At 60.4% G+C, this 23,740-nt stretch overlaps 3 protein-coding genes across 7 annotated transcripts in view; 2 read left to right on the forward strand and 1 right to left on the reverse strand.

Annotated features, from left to right (window-relative positions):
• Window positions 1–141: 141 nt before the first annotated feature.
• On the reverse strand, window positions 142–3,928 carry SGSH (N-sulfoglucosamine sulfohydrolase). 2 transcript variants are annotated; one of them, XM_084218348.1, is made up of 9 exons: window positions 3,768–3,928; window positions 3,278–3,438; window positions 3,052–3,157; window positions 2,613–2,763; window positions 2,219–2,375; window positions 1,982–2,063; window positions 1,588–1,791; window positions 869–1,026; window positions 142–748 (listed from the first exon to the last, which is right to left on the reverse strand). In XM_084218348.1, exons 1-9 carry the CDS (start codon window positions 3,853–3,855, stop codon window positions 467–469), a joined length of 1,389 nt encoding a protein of 462 aa, XP_084074474.1. In that variant the 5' UTR covers window positions 3,856–3,928; the 3' UTR covers window positions 142–466. The 2 variants fall into 2 exon arrangements, with proteins under 2 accessions (XP_084074474.1, XP_084074473.1); XM_084218347.1 differs by having other exon boundaries at window positions 142–1,026.
• SLC26A11 (solute carrier family 26 member 11) lies at window positions 3,911–12,005 on the forward strand. 4 transcript variants are annotated; one of them, XM_084218343.1, is made up of 16 exons: window positions 3,911–4,253; window positions 4,525–4,717; window positions 4,862–4,947; window positions 5,420–5,517; window positions 5,672–5,814; window positions 6,075–6,250; window positions 6,329–6,401; window positions 6,726–6,776; window positions 7,077–7,137; window positions 7,472–7,527; window positions 7,646–7,786; window positions 8,673–8,800; window positions 9,877–9,976; window positions 10,184–10,320; window positions 10,605–10,677; window positions 11,361–12,005. In XM_084218343.1, exons 1-16 carry the CDS (start codon window positions 3,948–3,950, stop codon window positions 11,435–11,437), a joined length of 1,899 nt encoding a protein of 632 aa, XP_084074469.1. In that variant the 5' UTR covers window positions 3,911–3,947; the 3' UTR covers window positions 11,438–12,005. The 4 variants fall into 4 exon arrangements, with proteins under 4 accessions (XP_084074469.1, XP_084074470.1, XP_084074471.1 ...); XM_084218344.1 differs by having other exon boundaries at window positions 5,438–5,517; XM_084218345.1 differs by lacking the exon at window positions 7,646–7,786.
• A 3,904-nt stretch (window positions 12,006–15,909) lies between these two features.
• The window catches only part of RNF213 (ring finger protein 213), a gene marked incomplete at its 5' end in the record, with an annotated part of 42,400 nt that continues 34,569 nt past the window's right edge, over window positions 15,910–23,740 (forward strand). The window contains 11 exons of the mRNA XM_084218800.1: window positions 15,910–16,101; window positions 16,542–17,174; window positions 18,090–18,271; window positions 18,892–19,050; window positions 19,266–19,459; window positions 19,631–19,911; window positions 20,504–20,763; window positions 21,368–21,556; window positions 22,066–22,264; window positions 22,896–22,948; window positions 23,191–23,344. Coding sequence (XP_084074926.1) covers window positions 15,910–16,101; window positions 16,542–17,174; window positions 18,090–18,271; window positions 18,892–19,050; window positions 19,266–19,459; window positions 19,631–19,911; window positions 20,504–20,763; window positions 21,368–21,556; window positions 22,066–22,264; window positions 22,896–22,948; window positions 23,191–23,344 — 2,496 coding nt within the window. The remainder of the gene's footprint in view (window positions 16,102–16,541; window positions 17,175–18,089; window positions 18,272–18,891; window positions 19,051–19,265; window positions 19,460–19,630; window positions 19,912–20,503; window positions 20,764–21,367; window positions 21,557–22,065; window positions 22,265–22,895; window positions 22,949–23,190; window positions 23,345–23,740) is intronic.

The raw sequence follows: 23,740 nt of genomic DNA on the forward strand, positions 1-23,740 counted from the left end.
GCTGGGGGTCCCCAGCTGTTCCTGCAGCCCTGGCTGTGCCACAGAGCCCCTTGGCCTGTCCTGCTGCCTCCAGGCTGGCAGCTGCTGCAGGGATGTGCCCAGTTCCAGGTGAAAACGGAGCCTTATCCTCCAGAGGCTTTATTGAGGGGCAGCTTGGCCCTTTGGCTCCTCTGGCTGAGAGCCAGGGCACCATGAGATCCCTCAGTGCCCTGGGGCCAGGCGGTGTTGGCAGCAGAGGGCAGAGCCTTGTGGTGTCACCCGAGATTTGGGACCAGCCCATCGTGCCCCACGGGAGCACAGCACTGTGGGGCACGGGTGGGCTCTGAGCCCCATGGGAGCACTGTGGGGCACGGGTGGGCTCTGAGCTCCACAGCACTGTCAGGGCACGGGTGGGCTCTGAGCCCCATGGGAGCACTGTCAGGGCACGGGCGGGCTCTGAGCCCCACAGCACTGTCTGGGGTGCCACTCACAGCTCGTTGTGCAGCGGCTGGCACTGGGGGCTCAGCCTCTCCTCCAGGACAGCGTCGGGGGCGCACACCCAGGGGTCCCCCGTGTCCCACTGCCAGCGGAGGAGCTGTGCCCGCAGCCGCTGCAGCACGCCGGCGTAGCGCGGGTCGGGGGCCAGGTTCTGGCTCTCGGCGGGGTCCCGGCTGCAGTCGAAGAGCTCCCAGCGGGCTCGGTAGTAGTACTGCCGCAGGCTCCTGTCCCAGTGCGTGGGGCGCCCCGCCCGCGTGCGCCGCAGCAGGTCCTGGAAGGTGGGCGAGACGTACAGGTCCTGGTCGATGGGGAAGGGCATCTTGTAGTGGAGGTTGTGGATGAGGCGGAACTGGTGGTGCTGCACGGCCCGCATGGGGTAGTGCATGGTCACCTCGTGGTGGCTCTGGCTCATGAAGGTGGTGGCCCAGGGCTGCTCTGACTCCAGGGCCGGTAGGAGAGACTTTCCAGTGAGCTGCACCTGCCTCTTGCCAAAGATGCTGTAAGCAGGGTAGGGGATGGAGAACCAGTCCAGAACGGTCGGCGTCAGGTCTGGAGGGGAGGAAGAGAGTGAGAGCGGGGACGGGCACTGTGGGAGGAAAGTCAGGCCCAGAGAGGGGCAGAAAGGTCCTCGGGGATGGTGTCCCTGCAGGGGACCCTGTTCTGTCCTCCCTCCTCTCCCTTCCCTTCACTGGCCCTGCCAATGCTGAGGGCTCGGGGCTGCCCCCAGGGCCAGGACCCTGAGTTTTGGTGCAGGGAGGGTGGGGAGCTGTAGGGGGATACAGTGTGGGTAAATGAAGGGGGTACAGAAGGTAATCTTATCCCCCAATGAGTTGCAGCTACTGAAAATTAGAAGCAGGCCTGATCTTAACAGGCCACCCCTGTAGCCCATAAGAACACGTGGTATAAAAGAGGGGATTGGTGGGATCTGGAGAAAGAGGAGTCAGATGATGCTGCAAGGACAGGGGACAGGCAGTGCATGGAGGAGGTATGAAGCTCTGGCAAGATGAAATCCTTGCACTATAATGACACTAGAACTCATGCTATCTAAGACGACAGGGAGCAGCCCACACCCCTAGCACAGCTGTGCTGCCTCCCTGGCTCAGCTCTTACCCAGCAGGGAGGCGAAGGCCGGGCTGACCTGCCCCCAGCGCTGGGGGTGCTCGGGGGAGGACAGGAGCAGCGGCTGGGCGGTGCCCGAGTGGTAGAGGTTGGTCCTGCCCCCGGGGAAGGGGATGCCGTTGTCAGAGGTGTAGATCACCAGGGTGCTGTTGAGGAAGCCCGCACGGCGCAGCTCCTCCAGGACCAGCCCGATCCCTGTGAGAGCAGGACAGAGCTCAGGGGGCAGGGAGGGGCTGCAGAGCTCAGCCCCAGCCTGGCCATGATCCCTGTGAGAGCAGGACAGAGCTCAGGGGGCAGGGAGGGGCTGCAGAGCTCAGCCCCAGCCTGGCCATGATCCCTGTGAGAGCAGGACAGAGCTCAGCCCCAGCCTGGCCACGGCTCCCACCTTGGTCCATGCGCCCGATGGTCGTGTACTGGGCAGCCAGGTCCTCCCGGGCAGCCGGCGTGTCCGGGACAAAGGGAGGGACCTAAACGGAGACAGGGAAAGGGACACGTGGCTGACACAGGCCCCTGTGCCTTCACCAGCCCTTGCTGTGACACTGGGGACAGTGACAAGGTGGGGCCAGCCCTGGCTCTGTCAGAGGCAGCCCCACAGAGCCCCACGCATCCCCACGGTTCTCACCTGCACTTGCTCTGGGTGGTAAATCTGTGGCTTCCAGTCAGGGATCCAGCCCATCCCGCTCTCCCCATTGCCAAACTTCTCACAAAAGGCCCCATATTGAGGCTGGGAGTGTCCACAGCGGTGAGGGTCGTGGAAGGCAACATAGAGGAAGAAAGGCCTAGGGATGGAAAGGGGGGATGTGGAGGTGGTGAAGCAAAGGGGCGCCCAGAGACCTTCCTGGGCTGTGCCACAGCGAGCTGGGGTCAGCAGGACTCCCCCCACCTAATCTGGATAGGGGGGACCCAGGGACAATGGGCCCCTTCCTGTTAGTGACCAGCTGGGCCATGGAGACACATCTTCAGTGAAGCATTGCCCTCCTCCCCACGGCCATTCCCAGGACAAGGGGCAGCCTCACCTCTCGTCCTGGCTCTGCAGGAAGCGCCGGACGAGCTCCTTGATCCGGGTGATGTTTCTCCCCACCTGCAGGACCGAGCTGTTCTCCTCTGTGTAGGCGAAGTCGAAGGGGTACACAGCCCCTGGCCCCACGTGCTTCTTCCCAATTATCCCTGTGAGAATGCAGGAGCAGTGCAGGGGGGATGTGGCTGCTGCTGTCCCCTCTCTGCAGGGACAGCCACAGGTCCAGGCAGGGCTCCCCGGCCCACGGGCAGTTTAGCCACCGAGCCCTCTCAGTGAGGTTTGGTTTGGAGCTCCCTGCCTGTCCCAGCTCCCTGCCTGTCCCAACTCCTCCAGCTCCTGCCTGTCCCTTTTCCTGCCCGTCCCAGCTCCCTGCCTGTCCCTTTTCCTGTCTGTCCCAGCTCCTACCTGTCCCTTTTCCTGCCCGTCCCAGCTCTTACCCGTCCGGATGCCTGCGTGGCTGAGCAGCTGGGGCAGGCTCCTCACGCCGTCGAAGGAGTTGAAGTGATGCACGTCCTGGTGCAGCCCGTACATCCCGTTCTGGTGCTGCGGGGACACGGCACGGTCGGACCGGGGCTGCCAGCCCGGCCCTGCAGCACGTCCAGCCGTGCCCGTGACTCCTGCCGCGGGCTGGCAGCCCCGGCCCGGTGCCGCAGGTGCCCCTACCTGGGGTAAGCCGGTCAGGATGCTGGCCCGGCTCGGGGAGCAGCTGCTCACGGAGGTGAAGGCGTTCTGGAAGACCAAACCGCGCCGGGCCAGCGCGTCCAGGTTCGGCGTGCGGATGGCCGAGTTGTTGTAGGCGCCGCTCTCGAAGCCGCCGTCATCGGCTGCGGGACGGGCGCGGGGTCAGCCCGGGGGTGTCCCTGACCGGGCGCGGGATCAGCCCGGGGGTGTCCCTGACCGGTTGCGGGGTCAGCCCGGGGGTGTCCCTGACCGGGCGCGGGGTCAGCCCGGGGTGTCCCTGACCGGGCGCGGGGGCCACTGATGACACCGGGCGCATCCCCGGGCTGCGGGTGACCCGGGCGGTGCTGCGGAGGGGATGCAGCGGAGCCGGGGACCGTCCCTCCCTCCCAGCCGCGGGATGCCCGCAGTGCCCAGCCCCGGGCAGGGGGGTCCGGGCCGGCTCCGGGGCTGGGCCGGGCGGGGCCGCACTCACCCAGGAGCAGCAGCACATTGCGGGCCGGGGCCGCGGCTCCGCCGGGCCAGAGCGCGTCCAGCAGCAGCAGCAGCGCCCAGGGCCGCATGGCAGCGGTACCGGTACCGGTACCGGCAGCAGCACCGGCAGCGGGGCTCGGCGGCTCCTCCGGCCGCCCCGGCTCCTCCTCACCCCGGTCACATGAGGCGCCCCGGCCGCTCAGATCCGGCGCGGGCGGAGCCGCGGTCTGTGCCGGGCTGGCCCCGGCGGCTCCGTGGAGTCCCGGCCCGCGGGGGTCCCGCTCCGCCGCCGGTCCCGGCCCGCAGCCCCGGGGTCCCGGCCATGCCGGGGTCCCGGTGCCCGCGGCCGGCGCTGCCGGTGCTGCGCTGGCTCCCGCGGTACTCGCGGGCGTGGCTGCCGCTGGACCTGCTGGCCGGGCTGGCCGTGGGACTGACCGCCGTGCCCCAGGCGCTGGCCTACGCCGAGCTGGCCGGGCTGCCGCTGCAGGTGGGTGCCGGGACCCGGGCACCTCCCCGGGCTGCCTCCGGCCGGGGTGAGCCGGGACCCCGCTCCCGGGCAGCCCGGCAGTGTGGCGGGCAGGGCAGGGCTGGGTGACCAAGGGCTGGCGCTGGGCAGTCGCCCATTTCCCGGGCAGGATGCCACGCGTGTGGCAAGGGCCCTGGAGTGACCCGAGATCAGCCCAGCCTCCCGGTCCGGGATGTGTCCGGCCTCTCCCGGCTCCCAGGGCCCTGCCAGTGCCCCTTCTGTCCCCCTGCAGTACGGCCTCTATTCCTCCTTCATGGGCTGCTTCGTCTACTGCCTCCTGGGCACGGCCAAGGACGTGACGCTGGGTCCCACGGCCATCATGTCCCTGCTGGTCTCCTCGTACGCCTTCCACCAGCCCGTCTATGCCGTCCTGCTCGCCTTCCTCTCTGGCTGCATCCAGCTGGCCATGGGGCTCCTGCGCCTCGGTGAGGTGCTCTTGCCAGGCACTGATGTGTTTGGGATATTGCTGCACAGCCTGTAGTTGTTCCTTCCTGCTCTCCGGGGCACTGGAACTGTCCTGCTGTCCCACTGGGCTCAGGAGCGTGCTCACTGCCTGCCATCCCATGCAGGATTCCTTCTGGATTTCATTTCCTGCCCTGTCATTAAGGGGTTTACATCAGCTGCTTCCATCACCATTAGCTTCAACCAGATCAAGGTAGGACCTGCCCTGTCCGGGCTGCCTCTGCAGCTCTCTCCCAGGGCTGTGCAGCTGGGACATTCACCGGGCTGGGCCATGGGCTTGGTGCTGGGGGAAAGAGCCCCAAAGGGGTCCCGGGACCCCCTGTCGGTGGTTCTGCTGGGTCCCTGAGCGCCCTGCTCGGAGCAGACCGAGCTGAACACACCCTCTGCTGGTGACCAGCTGGTGGCATCCGGGACACCAGTAAAACCGGGCCATGGGGTTGGTCACTTGCAGGAGGCACTGGGCGATTCTCTGGCACGGTGGGTTTGCAGATTGGGAAGCTGGGGGTGGTTTGCAGCGCCTGCAGCCCCTCGCTGGCCTCGCAGGGACCCGAGGCTCTGCTGGGCTGCCGCACTTCCTTTGTGGTTAACCCAAATCAGAGCCTCTGGCAGCAGCTCCAGGCCGCTGTTGGCTAATGGCTGTGGTCACGGGGCTGTGCTGTCAGCAGCTTTGTGTGCCTGCACAGAACATCCTGGGGCTGCAGGGCATCCCGAGGCAGTTCTTCCTGCAGGTCTACGAGACACTGAGGAGGATTGGGGAGACCAGGTCAGCACCCCCCTGCCCTGCTCCCTGCCCTGCAGCCGCAGTGCTCCCCACCCCTGGGGTCACAGCTGGGACTGATTTCTGGGCTGTGACAGCCGCCCTCCCCTGGCCTCTCCCTCACGGCGTGTTTGGGGTGGCACTGGTGTGCCTCTTGCAGGGCTGGGGACGCTGTGCTGGGGCTGAGCTGCCTGGCAGCGCTGGCAGGGCTCCGGGCCATGAAGAGCCGCCTGCCCCAGGCCGTCCCCACGGAACCGCTGGCTGTCAGGATCAGCCACCTGATTGTGTGGATCTGTGCCACAGGTGTGTCAGCTGTCCCCTGCCCCGGCCCCTCCTGGGGATCATCTCTTTGGGTCAGGGAAGGCAGAGCCTGCAACTGGGAAAGGCCAGGCTGGCAAGAGCCAAGACCTGGCGGTGGGGCAGGGAGGACAATGTCCCAGGGCTCCTGTCCCCTGCCCCTTCCCGAGGCTGGGCAGTCCCCAGCAGCTCGGGCCCCATCTCCTGCCCCTGCCGCTGCCCTGGGCTGCAGGCAGGGGCCACGGCTGCTCTCTCCCCTTTGGCAGCACGCAACGCTCTGGTGGTCCTGTTTGCTGGCCTGGTGGCTTACTCCTTCCAGGTGATGGGCTCCCAGCCCTTCAGGCTCACGGGCAGCATCCCCCAGGGCCTGCCAGCCTTCCGCCCACCGCGCTTCTCCCTGGCGGCGCCCAACGGCACCGTCCCCTTCCCCAGCGTGCTGCAGGTGGGTGCTGCCAGGGGCTGCCCCGCTCCCCCTGCCTGTGCTGGCTCCCAGCCCCCCTGACCGGACCCTCCCTCCCAGGACATGGGCGTCGGGCTGGCCGTGGTGCCGCTCATGGGGCTGCTGGAGAGCGTCGCCATCGCCAAGGCTTTTGGTAGGGCTGTGCCAGGGCCCTGCCCTGTGCCCCCAGGGGGGCTCTGTGGGGCTCGGGGTGCTGGGGAGGGGTCTCTGCAAGGGCTCGGGGTGCCGGGGAAGGTGCTGTTCCTTTTGGGGTGCTGGGAGGGACTGGGCTCCGGTTCATAGCTGGGTTCCTGTGGGGTGCCCAGCTGAAATTTGCCCAGGAGGAGCCTTGTCTCAGGGTGGTCCTGTGCCCAAGGGCCAGGACAGGGCCCACACTGCCCCATCACTGCTGGTTCCGCTCAGTGTGCCTGGCAGGTGCCTGTGGGAGCCTCAGGCCAACGCCAACATCTCCTTTCAGCCTCGCAGAATGGTTACAGGATTGACGCCGACCAGGAGCTGCTGGCTCTGGGTAAGAGCTGCTCGCTCAGGGGGGCAGGGGTGAGGCTCTCAGCACTGCCGGGTGTCCCACAGCCCCTGGGCTGCCTGAGATCCCTATCAGGGCAGTCCTGCTCCACCTGAGCTTCTCCCTTCCTTACCTCACATGCTGCCTCCCACCCCGGGCGTTCTCTCAGCTCAGGAATTTCCAGAGCAGGCTGAGTCACTCCTGCATGGTCACAGCAGGGACACAGACACAGCAGTGCCCCCCAGCCCCTCTCCTGGGGACACAGACACAGCAGTGCCCCCCAGCCCCTCTCCTTTGTCTCCCCAGGTGTTGCCAATGTCCTGGGCTCCTTTGTCTCCTCGTTCCCCATCACGGGCAGCTTTGGCCGGTGGGTAGCAGCAGGGGCAGCAGGGCACTCGCTGGGGCTGCGTGGTGAGGGAGCTCTGCAAGGTCCTGAGTGGCAGACTGTGCTGTCCCAGTGGCTCCCTGAGCTCGTGTCCTGGTCCCCAGCAGCCCCCCTTGGTGGCCGGGCTCTGCCTGTGTCCCGGTGGCCGCCTTCCCTTCCTCGAGGGCCACCTTCCTTCCTGCTGTGCAGTCCTGGGAGCCGGGGGCTTGCTGGTGCTCCTCCCTGGCAGGGCAGGGGGTTCTCCTGCGTGGGGCCTGGGCAGGGGGCAGCAGCAGCCCCCAGCCCCCAGCCTGGCACGGGTGGGTTTGTGTTTCAGGACAGCAGTGAATGCTCAGTCAGGGGTCTGCACCCCCGCGGGAGGACTCGTCACAGGTACAGCCCTGCCCTCGGGGACCCCTGGGTGTCGGGGTACCCCTGGGTGCTGGGTACCCCTGGGTGCTGGGGTTCCCTGGGTGTGGGGTGCCCGTGGCTCAGGGTCCCTCTCCCGCAGGTGCCCTGGTGCTGCTGTCCCTGGCATACCTCACCTCTGCGTTCTATTACATCCCCAAAGCAGCCCTGGCTGCTGTCATCATCTCGGCCGTGGTGCCCATGTTCGACGCTGGCATCTTCCGGACGCTCTGGCGGGTCAAGAGTGAGGGCATCCCTGGGCAGTGGGCAATGCCCCGGTGCAGCCATCCAGGAGCCACTCTGGCAGTCACACTCACCCCCTGAGCTGGGACTGAGCCCCTGCAGGGCTCCCCCTGCCCCGCTCACACAGGGCAGGGCTCCTCTCCAGCTCTGCCCCAGGTTTCCCATAGTGCAGTCTCAGACATGCACATCCTTGAAATAATTTAATGATGGTGCCATAGCTCAATAACAGAATGACAGCTGAGTTTCTGAGGAGGGATCCAGAATGAAGGAGCCTGTGAGCTTTTATCCTTTTATCCCCTCACAGACATGCAAAGTCTGGGGGTGGTCTCTGAGAGTCCCATCATGGTCTGAGTGTCCCATCAAGGAGTGCCCCATCACTGTCTGAGTGTCCCATCATGGTCTCTGAGCATCTCTGAGTGGGCCATCACAGTCTCTGAGTGTCCCATCACTGTCTGAGTGTCCCATTATGGTCTGAGCATTTCTGAGAGTCCCATCACAGTCTCTGAGTGTCCCATCACTGTCTGAGTGTCCCATTATGGTCTGAGCATTTCTGAGAGTCCCATCGCAGTCTCTGAGTGTCCCATCAGGGAGTGCCCCATCACTGTCTGTGTCCCTGAGTGCCCCATCACTCTCTCTTGAGTGCCCATCGTGTGGCTGCCCAGGGTTCCCGGGTCCTTTGTCATGCAGAGGGGACAGTTCACGGCCCTTTCCAAGGGGTCCCACCCCAGCTCCACCTGCAGCTCCTCCGAAGCCGGCCCTGCCCCTGCACGGAGAGGATTCCTCAGGGCCCAGGCACAGCCCAGCTGTGCCCGCAGAGCTGGCACTGGCACTGAGTGCCCTGTGGCACCGGGACCAGCCACAGCGAGCCTGGCTTCTCTCTCCTGCAGGGCTGGACCTTGTGCCCCTCTGTGTGACCTTCCTGCTCTGCTTCTGGGAGGTGCAGTATGGAATCGTGGCTGGGCTGCTGGTTTCTGGGGTTCTCCTGCTCTACTCCATTGCCAGGCCCCCAATAAAGGTGAGCTTCTCCCCTGCCCTCGTGTTGGTTTTCCCAGCTTTTCAGAGATGGGGCAACTGAGAGGCTTTTTAAAGGATTTTATTCCATTATCAGTCCCAATGAAGGGTGAGACATAAGAGATGTAGAACTCAGTGCCCTTCCATCAGAAGCCAGCCTATTTCCTGGTTACAGTCCCTTATAAATGTTTTCCAGCCTATTAGCTGCTGCCACACAATGCTGCTAATACCTCTGACACCAATCACTTACAGTTTTACTGATGTAATGCTACAGTGCATCTTTCACAGTTCTAATTCTCTAAAATATCTGGTCTTTTTGCAAGGTCATAGTTTGAAACTTGTTGAAACTTGTTTCTAGTTCAATCTGTCTCTCAACAATGTCGTCTCTATTCCATGGCCTTCCTAAGGCAGCACACCTTATCTCAGAGTTTGCACACACTTGTACAGGACTGTGTGAGCTTTCTGCCAGGTTTTGAGAACTCTTACAAATCCATTTCTCACCCCCTTGGATGTGGCAGGGCCAGGGAGCTGGGAGGGGGCTCCTGAGGGCAGGGAGGTGTTGGGGTGCAGGATGCTCCTGACGTGTTCTTGCTGTCCCCAGTCTGCCACGGGCACAGCACAGGGACCCCTTTAAAGGAGCAGGAGGAAGGGAATATCCTCAGACGGGAGAGCAGGAGAGGGAGGCACCCCTGCCCTGCCCTGCCCTGCTGGCACTGGGCTGAGTGCAGGAGGGATTCCCTGAGAGATGGGAACTCCTGCTCCTCCCACTCCACCCAAGAGGGCAGGGAGTGACACGGGAGTTATCCCTGCCCGGGGAGGTGACAGCCCTGAGCTCCCTGTGGCTGTCTCTGCCCAGGGAGGTGACAGCCCTGTGGCTGTCCCTGTCCGGGGAGGTGACAGCCCTGAGCTCCCTGTGGCTGTGCCTGCCTGGGGAGGTGACAGTCCTGTGGCTGTCCCTACCTGGGAGGTGACAGCCCTGAGCTCCCTGTGGCTGTCCCTGCCCGGGGAGGTGACAGTCCTGTGGCTGTCCCTGCCTGGGAGGTGACAGCCCTGAGCTCCCTGTGGCTGTGTCCCCTGCAGGTGTTGGAGGGGGCTGTGCTGCTGGTGCAGCCGGGGAGCAGCCTGCACTTCCCAGCCGTGGAGCACCTGAGGGACTCTGTGTGCAGTCGTGCTCTGGCAGGTACGGCACTGCTGGCCTGTCCTGGGGACGCGGCTGTCACCTCCTGCCCCACTCTGCTGTGGGTGGCAGGTGCTGCCCAGCCCCAGGACTGTGTGTGCCAGCAGTGACGGCACGGCTGCCCCACGCTGCCCTGCCCTGGCTCTGGGGACTGTGACCCCTGGGCTGCTCTTTCTGCACTTGTTGGGACACGACCTTGTGCTCTCCCAGCAGCATCTCCAGCGCGCCCTGTGGTGCTGGACTGCAGCCACGTCAGCAGCATCGATTACACGGCGGTGCTGGGGCTGGCAGAGCTGCTGCAGGAGCTGCACAGGCACGGCCTCTCGCTGGCCTTCTGTGGCCTGCAGGTGTGTGGGACCTTGGCCATGGCACCCCTGAGCCCATCCCTCACACCCTGAGACTGTGCTGACTCTCCTCTGGTGGCACCGTCACCATCCTGAGTGCCTTCATCTCACACAGCGGGGGCTGGGGGTGCTGGGAGGGCTGGGGGCTCCTGCTGGGAAGGGCTGGGGTGCTGGGATGGCTGGGTGCCCATGCTGGAAGGGCTGGGGGTGATGGGAAGGGCGGGGGGCTCTGCCTGAGGGGGTGGGAAGTGGCCAGCACTCCCCCAGCCCAGGTTTCTCTGCCTCAGGACCCCGTTCTCCAAGTCCTCCTGTCTGCAGGCTTAGAAGGATTCCAGCATTTCCCCAGCTGGGAGGAGGCAGGTGAGGCTCCAGGCTGCTCTCCCAGGGTGGGGTGAAGGTGCCTCTGGAGGATGCCCGTGGGGATCTGACCTGTCCAGGTGCAGAGCAGCAGAGTGGGGGCTCCTGGGAGGGTGAGCTGGAGCCCCTCCCAAGAACTGGGTCTCCCCAGCCTGGGGGATCCGTGGTGATCACCACGGAGCCCCTTGCTCCCCCTGCAGAGGGGTGGGGCAGGATCACAGAAAAGGTAAAACTCCGGGGCTGAGATGAAGGCAGTTTAACAGGACAGAAAAGGAAAATTACAATAACCCTAAAGGAATATCCAGACCAGGTGATGCACAGGCTGCTGGCTCACCACCCTCTGAGCCATGCCCAGCCAGCCCCTGAGCAGTGGCCCTCACCCTCGGCCACATCCCCCCAGGGTTTCCTTCAGCACCATGCCCTGTGCTCTGCAGCATCCCTCTGGGCACTGGGGCAGCTCTCCTGGCTCTGCCCCCTCCCTGCCCGGGCAGCCTGGGAGCCTGAGAAGTCCTTGGCTTGGTGTAAGCACTGCTGAGCAGCAGCTGAGCCATCGGGCTGTTATCAACAGGAGCCTCATCCTGAACCCAAAAACAGCTCTGAAACAGCTCCTGGGAAGAAAATTCCCTCTGTGCCAGGCAGAGCCAGGACATGAGCCTTGCCCTGACTCTGCCTCCCCCCCGTCCCAGAGCGGTGCAGGGAGCTGGGGGGCAGCAGGGCAGAGCCCCCCACCAGCCCTGCCGAGAGCACCGGGCTCATCCAGTGAGACCAGCTTGGGCTGAACGTCCTGTGGCACCCCAGTGACACCAGCACCCCCCTGGGAGCCACCTGCCCTCCTGGGCTGTCCCCAGGTCCCACGGCGAGATGGACAGAGCAGCACCAGCCCAGCCCCACACGGGCTGTAGGGCAAAACTGTTCCCTGCCACAGTGACCATGCGAAGCCATCCTCCCTCCAGGAGCTGCTGTCATTTTTTAAACGACTGTTTTAATTCTGGACCTTCTCCCTGTTCTGGGCCACTCGTGTGGTGACACAGGGGGACTCTCAGAGCTGTTTCAGGGCTGCTGTGCTGCCCTCCACGCAGCCACGGGGCTCAGCCTCCGCCTCTGGGAGGGGGAAAACATCTGGGATTGTGCTCCGTACTAGTTTTTATCCTTCTTTACCTTTTTTATCCTTATCTTGTCTGTGGGGTGTTGTGCCAAGCACTGCCTTGGGTCGGGGCTGGGCTGTCACCCTGGGGTGCAGTCCTGGCCTGGGCCCTGCCAAGGGGACAGGCACGGCGGCACCAGGCTGTGTGATGGGGACAGCACCTGGTGGGACTGGGCAGGTCGGGAATTCAGCTTCTGGTCCCAATAAATCGGTGCAATAAATCAGAAACTGCTAATGAGTCAGTGTGATCTCTGCCTTCCTGCGGGAAAGCTTTTTCCTTTTGTGTGGGAAGGGGAGTTATCTTCTGGGCGCTGCTGAGCGTGCCAGGGAATAGAAACCGAAAGCAAATTGGGGCAGTGCGGGTGAGCCGCGCCCGGGGGCACGTTCTGCACAGCTCCTGCTGCCAGAGGTGCTGAAGGGCGGCACAGGTGCCCGGGAGCCACACACCTGCCCGGAGCCACACGCCCGCCCGGAGCCACACGCCTGCCCGGAGCCACACGCCTGCCGGGGCTCCGGGTCCTGCCCGGGGTGCGCTGAGCTGTGAGTCCCTTGCTGCACCGCGGGGGTGCCGGGAGGGGTAAAACGGGGCCACGGGGGTAAAACGGGCTGGTTGTTTAGGAACGAGTGTGTGCTCAAACCTGTGTGAGCACTGCTGGAGGGCAGGGCTGCTCGGAGCCCGTCTTGGGCTCGGTCCCGGTCGGATCCGGGATGGGGCACCTGCCGTGCCCCCACTTTTGACTGCGGAATCCGCATCTGGGATGGGGCACCTGCCGTGCCCCCGCTTTTGACTGCGGAATCCGCTTTTGGCTGTCGGCACCAGCACAGAGCGCTCTCCTCCAGCCCAGCCGCCCTCCCCGCTGCTGCCGGGCCTGTCCGGCGCCCCTGCCGGCCGGGGGGATGCCCGGGGGTACCGGGAGAGGAGCCCGAGCGACGCCCGGCGGGATGGGGGCCGGGCGGGGCGGGACCCGCCCGGGGCCGGGATTGGCCGGGATCGGCCGGGGCGGTCCGGGGCTGGGCGGGGACCGTGACTGCAAAAACGAAAGTTGGCGGCTCGGCGGAGAAACGAAACTTGTCCTGGCGGGAGTCGGCGGAGCGGCGGGACGAGCGGGCGCTGCAGGTGCCGGTGCCCGGTCACTCGGTGAGTCGCGCCGCCGGGGCGGCACGGGGCGCGGGCCTGGGCTTCTGGGCTTGGGGGACTCCGGTGCGGGCGGCGCAGGGCGGGGGCGGCCGCGGCTCCGGGTCCCGCTGCACCGTCCCGGTGCCCCCGAAGCGCCTGGATTTCCCCGGTGCACCCTGATCCTCCATCTGCCCGGAGCCCTTCGGTGCGTCCCCGGGGACTCCCATCTCCTCCCCGTTCACCCGGGACGCCCCTACCCCGCGGTGCTCCCCGTTCTTTCTCGGGTCCCTCCCCGGTACCCCCCGGTTGCTCCATCTCCCCGTGTCCCCCCTCGGTTCCCACCCCCGTTTCTCCCTTCTCCCCGGTCCCTCCCCGGTACCCCCCGGTTGTTCCATCTCCCCGTCTCCCTCTCCGGTACCCCCTCTGTTCCCCCCCGGTTCTCCCCCTGTCCGCCGCCCCCCCCCCCCCCCCCGCCGTGCCCCGGCGCCCCCCGGGAGCCGGGCTAGCCCCGCCCCTCACATCACATAACTGGCTCATTTGCATACAGCCGCTCCTTCGCCACGCCATTGGCCCATCTGCCCTGCTCGTTTGCATATATCCTGAGGGGGTGGAGAGCGGCCAATCCGCTGGGAGCGAGAGCGGCTGTATTTGCATACAGGCCCCGCCCACAAGGCAGGCCCCGCCCCGGTGGGGTCGGCCCGGGCAGGGACCCTCGGCCATGGCCCGGCCCGGCCCGGCCCCGGCCCCGGCCCCGGCCCCGCCGCTGGAACGGGGCTCGCTCCCTCCCGGCCGCGGCCCTGCCCGGCGGAGCAGCCCCAGGCAGGGCTCCGGGAAGGGGAGCCGGGCCCTCGGCGGGAGCACGGGCCCTCAGCGCGGGGGCGCGCTCGCAGTTTGTGTCGGTTTGCCTTTAAGCGCTGCGGTTCCCGTCGCGCTCCCAGCCCGGCTCTCCGGTGCCGCGGGTCGCTCCGGGACAGTCACACGGGCGGAGGAGGGGGTGGCGCGGCCGTGGCTGTGCCGGTGTTTGTGTCTGCCCCGGGCCCGTCTGTCCCCGTGGCTGCCGGGCAGGGTCTGCCCGGGCCCTGCTGCGGCTGTGGCCCCGGGACTCGGCCGGGCCGGGCCGGGCCGGGCTGGCGGGGGCTGCGCACTGCCCGGGGCTGCCTGTGCCACCTCCGGTGCCCGTGTGCCTCTGGGCTCTGCCCAGCCCGTTCCACTCGGCTCTGGCCCCAAACTCCTCCCAGTCTCTCATCTCAACCTCCCCTGGCGTTCCTGACCAGAGACAGTTTTCTTCCCTTCGCAGTGGCTGTCGGGAAGTGATTCAGTTGGTGACACATCCTACACTGTCTCCACACTCAGGTCTCCAGTGCTGGACTAGTTTATTCTACCAATGAAGTAGTGCTGGCTTTTGTATTAAAAGACTGGTCGAGTCCTTCTTGACATAGAATTTCTGATGTCCAGCTTGTTGTTAGATTTGGAACGCACCCCTGAGTTGTGTTTGACAACACACTAATTCTGCCTCTCTGAACAGAGACAGAATCAAGTACACAACAAGGTTCTGCTGGGGGAAATGTTTCCTAATCCCTTACTTGTTTAAGACCGAATGACTGGGCCACCAGAATGGCTTTTGGTTTGTTGACAGAGAAAATGTGATCCTAGAAAAGCACACCAAATCAGAGTCAAGCTGCTGCAGTCCCCACAGGGTCAGTTCTTAGCAAATCCCTCTGCACTCCAGCATGGCAGGGTTACAAACCTGGGATCTCCAGCTCTGGAATGCTGTAGGAAGAACATCCAAAGTAGCTGAGGTTCAAAACTTTTGCTCTCAGAATTGGGGTGGAGGCAGTGTGGAGGAGCCTGTGAAACCCCTGCAGAAGGCAAAGATCTGCTCTGCTGCCTGCCTGGGCCCGGAGCTACCCTTCCACAGGTTTTTGAAGAACTGGATAAAGCTGTGAAGATAGAAAGGGAGTTTCCTCTGCCTTCTTGGAAAGCCCTCAGCTCAGTGGGAGCGGTCACAGCAGGCTGTGCCAGCTGGGAGGTGCCGCTGTCCTGTCCCTGCTCATGCTGGGCTCCAGGCACTGGCACAGGCGGCTGCTTGCCAGCACTGCTGCTGCGTTTGTGTCTGCAGCAGGGACAGGAATAGAGCTGACATCAATGCTGGGGTTCCTTAATTATTCTGCATCTGGCAGGGCCTGGGAGAGGGCAGGAGGCTGTAGGGGAGAGTGGTGCTGTGGCTGGTGGGAGTTGAACAGGGAGCAACAAACAGCTCCTGTGTGTTCATGCCTTTGGCTGGGACAGTTTGTTGTTCCCAGGAGCTGTTTCAGAGCTGTTTTTAGGTTCAGGATGAGGCTCCTGTTGATAACAGCCCGATGGCTCAGCTGCTGCTCAGCAGTGCTTACACTAAGCCAAGGACTTCTCAGGCTCCCAGGCTGCCCAGGCAGGGAGGGGGCAGAGCCAGGAGAGCTGCCCCAGTGCCCAGAGGGATGCTGCAGAGCACAGGGCATGGTGCTGAAGGAAACCCTGGGGGGATGTGGCCGAGGGTGAGGGCCACTGCTCAGGGGCTGGCTGGGCATGGCTCAGAGGGTGGTGAGCCAGCAGCCTGTGCATCACCTGGTCTGGATATTCCTTTAGGGTTATTGTAATTTTCCTTTCCTTTTCTGTCCTATTAACTGTGTGTATCAGAACCCAAGAGTTTTACCTTTTTTTCTGATTCTCTCCCCCATCCAGGGACTCGGAGTGACCTGGTGCACCTGCCTGTGGCGGGGGTGGGACGAGATGAGCTTTAATGTCCCTTCCAACCCAAACTATGCTGTGACCCCACTGGGGGGCGAATTTCCAGTTTAACAATTAATTTCCCTCCATTGCAGAGAGAAGAGAGGTGCAGGCCCCTGCAGTCCCTGATGCAGAGGAGGAGGTGAAGGAAGAAGGTACTGCTGGGCATCCTTCCACTGCTGAAACAAAGGAGACAGAGGGCGAGTCACTGATGGACAGAGCAAGAGATCTGCCCAACACCACCCCTGACACTGCAGGTGGATCTCCCACCTCTGCTGAGTCACAGAAGGAGGAAGGGGGATCCTCACTGCTGGAGGATGTCACAGCTCCAGAGAACCACACAGAGCCCTCGGCTCAGCGCGGGGCTGGTGACTCTGCTGAGGTGGCTTCTCTGCAGAGGAAGGTGAGGATCCTGCCGGGGAGCAGCTGTGACTTGTTGCTCTCTTGTGTGCAGTGAGGAGGGCGGGCTGCATCCCCCACATCCCTCTGGCCACGCCGGGGAGCTGCTGCCTGGCTTCCTCCAGGAGCAGCTCGCTGTGTTTGCTGACGCTGCGCTGTGCGTGCGGAGCTGCGGTGCCAGGAGGGGGAAACCACAAATTACATGAGTCAGCTGAGACACTGCAGCCCTGCTCTGTGCTCCTGCTGAGCGAGTCTTGAATATTAAACCTACACAGCTCTCAAGGGTTGCTTGCATTTCACTGGCTGGTCTTGTCCCTCCTCTTCCTGATAGCCCTGTGTTGCAGGAAGACGTCGACACTTGCTGCAATGGAGGAGGTGACAGAGAGTTTCCCTTTGGCAATGAATAAACAGACACTGTGGTCTTTGTTTTTCTTCTTTTAATAGAAAGGGAAGAAGACTAAAGCAAAGAAGTCCATCTCTGGGGAACAGGACTCTCAGCCTCCTCAAAGCACAGCACCAGCTCAAACCACAGAGTTGCCTGACACAGGTGTTGCTCCTCAAGAAATCCAACCCCCCGGCGGTGAGGGAGCAAACCCAGGTGCTGATGGACGTGCTGATGGCAGTGGAGACACACCTGGAGGCAACAGGGATTTGGCACACCTGGGGAAGGAAGCTGGCAGCCTGGAAGCAGAGAGGCTGAGCCCTGCAGAGCAGAGCAGCGCAGCCGGGGGGACTGACCCAGCTCCCAGTGCCGCAGCCCCAGGGGACAAGGTGGGGGATGGCACAGCCCTGGAGCACGGAGGAACAGCCAGGGATGATGTGGAACGGGGCAGTGGTGCCCCTGGCCAGCTGCCAGCAGCCCCAGCAGGCTCCCAGGCCCGGGGCAGCAGCAAGGAGCGGCTGTCAGCAGGGCAGGGAGCGAGTCCCTGTGCCAAGGGAGCAGTCCCTAGCAGTGCCAGGCTGCCTCCTGCCAGGGGAGCCCCCCAAAGCAAGCCTGAGAGCAAGGCCGCCCCTGGGGCTGCGAGCCCGCAGGCTGGGAAGGAGCCCAAGCAGAAAGGGACCAGTTCCACTGTCAAGGTGAGTGGGGTGAGCTCTGGTGAGGGCTCCAGTGGGCACAGCTTGCCTTTGCCAGCGTGACTCGCTCGTGCTCTCAGGGAGGCTGAGGAGCACAGCCCAGGCATACAGGGAGGATGTGGGGAGGCTCTCATTTCAGTTCTGCTCTCCTGGGTGCCAGTTGTAGCCCAGCTCTCACTCAGGGGTTGCTGAGATGCCCCCAGGACTGGGAGGTGTGTCTTCTCCAACCAGCCATGCTCTCTGGAGAGCTCTGGGATCTCCTTGAACAAGGGGATTTTGTGATTTGCAGGTACCTGTGCTCTGTTCACACACAGGCCTGGGACGCTGGAATTTGCTGTGGTTTCACTTTCTTTATGCCCCATCCTCTGGGACCTGGGGCTCGCTGAGCTGACTGTGTGGCAGTGTGTTTGGCTTGGGCTCCTCTTCCCCCATGGGCTGTTTTCCTTGGCCAGCTGGCTTCCCTCAGTGAGGGATCAGTGTTTGCAGTGCTTCCAGGAGGATGAAGCTGGGGGTGCACCAGTGTTGGGGGGCAGATGGGCAGAGCAGAAATTGCTGCACAGTTGATGGATGATGTGGGCATCTTGACTCTGATAGGTCAGAAGCCCTGTGAACATCAAACAGAAATGTAAGGGAGGAAACAAAAAGGAAATGGGCATTGTTTAAAGGAAGTCATGCAAGACTGCAGGTGCAGGACTATGGTTAAGCACTATAGCTAAGAAACATGAATAATGTGGTTATTGCTTAGCAGTGAAAAATTTTACCTAAGGCTGTAAGAGTATATAAATGGAGTTGTAGAAACAATAAATGGCTTCTTGCTTGCACCAGGAGTCCCATCTCTAATCTCCAACACACCAGGAGGAGATGCTGTGCTTCCAGGGGCTCCTGTTTCATTGGGCATTGTTTGTCTCCCTGTTGCAGAATGCAAACACAAAAGAGAAAAATCAGACCCCAGGTGAGAAAACGCCCAGTGTGAGTGAGAAGACAAGTCTGAGCCAAGGAGCCAAGGCTGGCAGGAAGGAGGGTGCTGTGGCTGCTGCAGACAGCCCCAAGAACAAAAAGGAACAAAGGAACCAGAAACCTGTGGAAAATACTAAAGAAAGGTGAGAACAGCCCTGCTGCTCCCCAGCATTCTTCCCTACCAGGGGTTGCTGTGAGGAGGACTCAGGACTCCAGAGTGAGGTGCTGGGATTGGGTCAGTATTGTACCTTGGACATGTGGAAATGGAATTGTCTTGGAACTGAGGTGAAGTGGTTGTGCATGACAGAACCAGTGTTGAATGGGACCTCAGCACAGGTGATGTCCTGGGTGATGTGTTCAACCTGCTTGAGCATCTGATGGACAGAAAAGAGATTATTCTCCTGTTTCTTGCTCTTATGAGCAAAATGTGCTTCTCACACACAACGCTTCAATAGTGTGAAGAGCTGTTTTGATGTTTTCTTAATGTGTATGAGCTGGAAGGGGTGGAAAGTGTGGCCATTCCAGGTGACTCTGCCGGGCCAGAGCATCTCCTGCTGCCTTTAGGAGCCCGATTTTCCTTTTTGCACTGGGCTTTGCACTAGGCCTGCTCAAACAGCAGTCTGAGTGAAACTGCTGCCAGAGTTGATGGGTCTTGCAGCCACTCAGCTGGTGGCTCGAGTCTGATTTGAGGTTTACAGTGATTTGTGCAATTGAAAAACGCCAACAGAATCCCTTCTCTTCCCCTTGCAATTCTTTCCTGCAGTTCTGTGAGCCGCAGTGAGGGTGTTACAGTGTATTTCCATGCAATATTATCCAAAGACTTCAAGCTCAACCCCGAAACGGATAAAGTGTTCATCAGGGCTCAGGGCATTCCTTCCTACACCGACTGGAAGGAGAACATCTGTGAGCTGAACTGCACCAGGTGAGTGTCCCCTGCTCTGAGAATGGGGTCCCTCTGGGGCCTCAGCCACTGTGCCCACAGCTGGGGGCTGCAGCAAAGGGGAGAAAACTGTTCTAAAGTGTTCTTGTGACAGAACAGTCACCACTCCTATTAGAAATGGAGCAATGCCTGGAAAAGGAGTCTGTAGCTCACCTAACATGTCCTTTGCCTGTCTTTGCCGTGTTTGTGTTTCCAAGGCATCTGGGAGAACATGGATACCTCATTGAAGGCACTGTAACTCTCAGCAGAAAAATCCTGGATGAATACATTCCTTACAAGTACTGGGTGTCCTGTGGGAAGGGGGAGTATGAGTTCATTTACAAGAATGCAGAATCCAATCAACCTGTGAATCGCTGCTTGTTGATAAAGAGCACACTGGTCAACAATGGAGGTGAGCCCTGCTGGCTGCACCTTCACCTTGGGCTGGTCCCTGCTCTCCTGTGGCCCAGCATTCTCCAGCAGCCCTGCCTGAAGCCCAGGGGGCTGCTGGGGTGTTGCTGAGGCAGCTGGAAGGGAGAAGGCACCTGATTGCAATGGTTGTTTCCCTGTGTTACTGTTCCAGAGTGGCACCAGTACGATGACATCGTGTGTGCAAAGCCCTCCAAGCTCAAGAACTTTCGGCAGATCTTTACTTTTGATAAAAACAAGGAAGTGGTGGAAGGGAAGAAAATAGCTGCCAATATTATGTTAGAAAGTATCTTCAGCATTCTTGGAACCTGGAGTCCTGACAATCTGAGGAATTTCTTCTGCCAGCTGAGGCAGTTCCGTAACGTTGCGGTAGCCCAGCGGGTGTTTGATGGCAGGGCAATGATGTGGATGGAGTTAAACTTTGGCACAGAGCAGGTAATCCCTTCTCTTGCACAGAGACAGAAAACATTCCATTACTGAACCCAAACTTTAATTTTGCTGTTGACCTCGCTGGGTAAATTTTTCTTTTCCAGTCAAAGTTCAGGTACAGAAGCAGTGGGGATCCTTCTGGGGTGGTGTCACTGACTGCCTTGGGGGCTTCAGTCAGCCTGTGCACCTCAGTGTGCTTCTGAGCCCCCATGGGGGTCAGCAGCAGGGCTGTGATGTGGTGACTTCATACCTGAGCGTGTCTTGTGTCTGGATATTGATTTCCTAAGCCTTGCCATTAAGTTGTGCTGCCAGTTCTGTCGCTAACAACTCTGCACTCATCTCGTGCTCCAAACCTGCCTGCTTTTTGGGAGAAGCTCCTGATCCTGTTCTAAGCAGTGATGCCAGCAGGGCTTCTGGAATCCAAAATTCCTTACTTGACATAATTAGGAAATGTGACAGAAATGCCACGTTGTCTTTTTTGGTTGTTGGGGCTGCTCCTTCCTGTCCTGTGGCCTCGCTGGAACTGGCAGAAGACGTTGGCTTCAGAAGAGAAAGACTAATGCTGTGCTTGGTTTGTTTCCTCCCTTCTTTGTCCCAGGTGAATGATTTGCTGCTAAAATACATGAAGAAAATAGCTCTCCCTTTCCTTGCACCAGAAGCAGCTCCAGAAGACAAAGTCATCCAAAGCAAGCTGGCTCTGGGGCTCACCATTCTTGTGGTAGCTGAGGACCATTCATTCTTAGTACCTAAAAGTGACCTGGCTGACCTGTGCAGCCTCTTGTGCTTGGATCAGGTGTCACCACAGGATGTAAAGGATGAGATTCATCACATCAAACAGGCTTTTGCAGGAGTTACCAAGTAAGTGCTCCGTGTACCTTCTAACTGACCAGGCTGGTGTTGCTTTGATAAAACAGCAGGAATCCAGCTCTCTGCTGCCAGAGAACCAGAGAAAAAGCTGCATTTGAAGGTATCTTTGGAGGTCTCAGTTCCAGCCTCCTGCTTGAAGCAAGGCTGCAGTGCACCATTCCACACTTGTTGGTTGGTTTCCCCTGGAGTGCCAGTTTGCCAGGTTGGAATCTGACTGCTTACCTGGAACTGGATTTAGAGTTCTTCACTCACACAGCTGCAGCCATTGCATTTCTTCCTGGAGTCCTTCTCTGTGTGGCTGTCACAGGGCTGGGGTGGCTCATGGAGGGGCTGTAGGTAAAGGACTGATCTTCCCAGTGCTCCAGCAGCAGGGTCTGTGCAGAGAGATTCAGTAACACTGCAGCTCTGGGCCTTAAACCTGGACAGCTACACTCTGCAGTGAGGGGTGGATGGAGCTGAAGTAATGCCCAGAGGTGAACTGAAGGTGCATAGGGAGATTGGAACGTAGCCTCCCACACCCCTAGGGTGTTCTCAGGGCTGGGATAAAGCTGTTCTTTCACTCAGCGGGTTTGTTTTGTTTTCTTGTTTTATTTAGCTTGAAGGTCGAACTGACAAACTTGTGCCAGAGGTGCATTGAGTGTGACGTGGAGCAGTGGGTGTGGGTCCTTCCCCTTCTGCATTCCTTTGCTGCTCCCCTGCAGCAGGAGCACAGGCTGGTGGAGGAGGATGCCTGGGCAGGGCTGGAAGGGCTTCCATTTGCTGAAAGCAGGAGGAGGCACGATGGGTGAGTTTTCCAGAGCTCCCAGTTCCTCCCAGTGCACTCCTCATCCCTTTGTTTGTTTGGTTTTTGTGTTGTTGTTTTTGGTTTTTTGTTTGTTTTGTTTTGTTCTTCCCTCTGTCATTTTTAAAGAGTATGAAATGCAGCATGTTGAGGGAGGATGTTGGGGGCATTTGGGCACAGCCACACTGGTGGCTCAGAGGTCACTGAGTGTAGCCCAGCTGGGCACAGTGTGACCCCTCAAACACAACCCCCCAGTTCTGCCAACCAGGGAACAGGAGGGAGCTAAAGCTGCTCCTCTCGTGTGGAGTCTGAGCAAGACCTGGAGTTTCTTTTCCCTGAGTGCTTGTGCTCAGTGGTTTGGTTCTGCTGTGCCACCCCAGGGCCCTGGGGGCTCCCACTGATCTCAGCTGCAGGGACAAAACAGGAATGGAGGAGACTCCTCTGTGGGCTGCACAAGCTCAAGGCCCTTTGTTCCTTGGAATGCTGAAGGTTTTGTTTTGTCTCCCCTCCAGAGGGACCCTGCTGGCACGAATGAGAGAAAAGAAGCACTTGATGGAATTTGATGTGACTCTGGTCAAGTCCTGGCTCTGTGTGCTGCCCCTGGGGAGCCTGGCTGAGTTCATAAAAGACTTCTCCAGTGACCTGTTAGTTACTCTTCAGGGTGTTCTGTACAGGTTGGAGAACATTGACCTCACGTGGAGAAGCTCTCAGGTTTGTCTTCTGGCAGCTTTACCCAGCTCTGGGATGAAGGCTCAGACTGGGCTCCTGGGTGTCCTTTGGCAGAGCTGAGCAGCAGGGCACAGCACAAAGAGCTTCAAAGCTAGCAAGGGCAAAAATGGTTACTCTGCAGTCAGAGACTCCTCAGCTGGAGAGCTGGGGCTTTTGCAGCAAGAAGGGGTGATGGCATTGATGAGGGAAGGGTGTTCTCAGCTGGATTTGCTCTTGGTTAGTGATGGCAAATATTTTAATCCTCATCTCCTCAGACATGTGCCTAAAACTGTTTTTTGCACAGGAGGGTTAGGCAAGGGGCTGCTGGTTTGGGAGATTTTGCTGCTGTTGTGAAAACTCTTGTATTGGTGTGAGGAGAGCAGGAGTAGGACTTTACAACCAATAATAGATTTGAGACCTCCAAATTGTAAGAAGTTGGGTTTGTGCATATAAAATACCTCTGCCCAGGTATTGGCTCTGACATCCAGTAAATAAGTTCTGCTATTTTACAGTGTATTTATAAAAATGTTGGAGAAGATGCAAAAGAATAGTGAGTTCCCTCTCCCTCAGCTAATCAGGAATCGGTCTGTAAAATTTCTTCCACAGTTTGATATGTTTGCCTTTCCTGTCTCAGGTGGAGGAGATTCTAAACACAGTGCTGTGTGCCTTGGATGAGCCCCCAGCCAGGTGAGTGCAGTGCACCTCTGTGAGAGCACTGTCTGCCTCTGCCCCAGGGCTGGCTCCTGCCTGTGTGCCTTGAAATCTCCGTGGAGAAAAGAATCCTGGAGTTCTATGCCATGGTTTAAATCCAGCTGAGGGAGGCAGCTGCCACACAGTGTTGAGTTTGGCGGGGGGTTTACTTTGTTGTTAATTTTTTATTTTTTCTCGGAGCAGAAAATTAACTCTCCCTCTGTGCTGCTGCCCTGCAGAGCTCTGGGGGCTCCTTCTTGGCAGGGCTGCTTGTCCTGCTGCCTCAGGCTGCACGAGAGGCTCTGCAAGGCTGCCAGGACAGTGACCTTGTTCCTGATCCCTGCCACTGCTGCCACCCTGCTTGCCAAGGTCGCCCAGCTGCAGCCCCCAGCAGTGAGTACCAAGCACTCTTGGCTTGATCCAAGCAAGGCACCCAGAAATGTCACAGGAGTGGCACAACACGCTGGGGTTAGGTCAGACCAGTCTCAGTTTGAAAACTTCACACTCTGAGCAAGACTGATCCTTTCAGAGAGGTGTGGAGTCACCTGATGAGTTTGGTTCTTATGGCAAATAAGACCAGGTGCTCAGGTTTGCTGTGATAAGCTTTGTTTTAAGGCTGGTTTTGTTTCCCCTTAAACACTTGTTGTCTTTACTTCCTGGAGCAAGCTGAAGCACAACCTGCCTGTAAGCAGTGCACTTTCCCAGCCTCTCTCTGCTCTTTATTCAAGCAGTGCTGGGTCTGTTGCTGGGCTCTTGCGTGTTCTGGATGTGTTTGGGCCTATTCTTTAG

This window comes from Fringilla coelebs (genome assembly GCF_963513975.1).
Source record: "Fringilla coelebs genome assembly, chromosome: 19".
Taxonomy (NCBI): domain Eukaryota; kingdom Metazoa; phylum Chordata; class Aves; order Passeriformes; family Fringillidae; genus Fringilla; species Fringilla coelebs.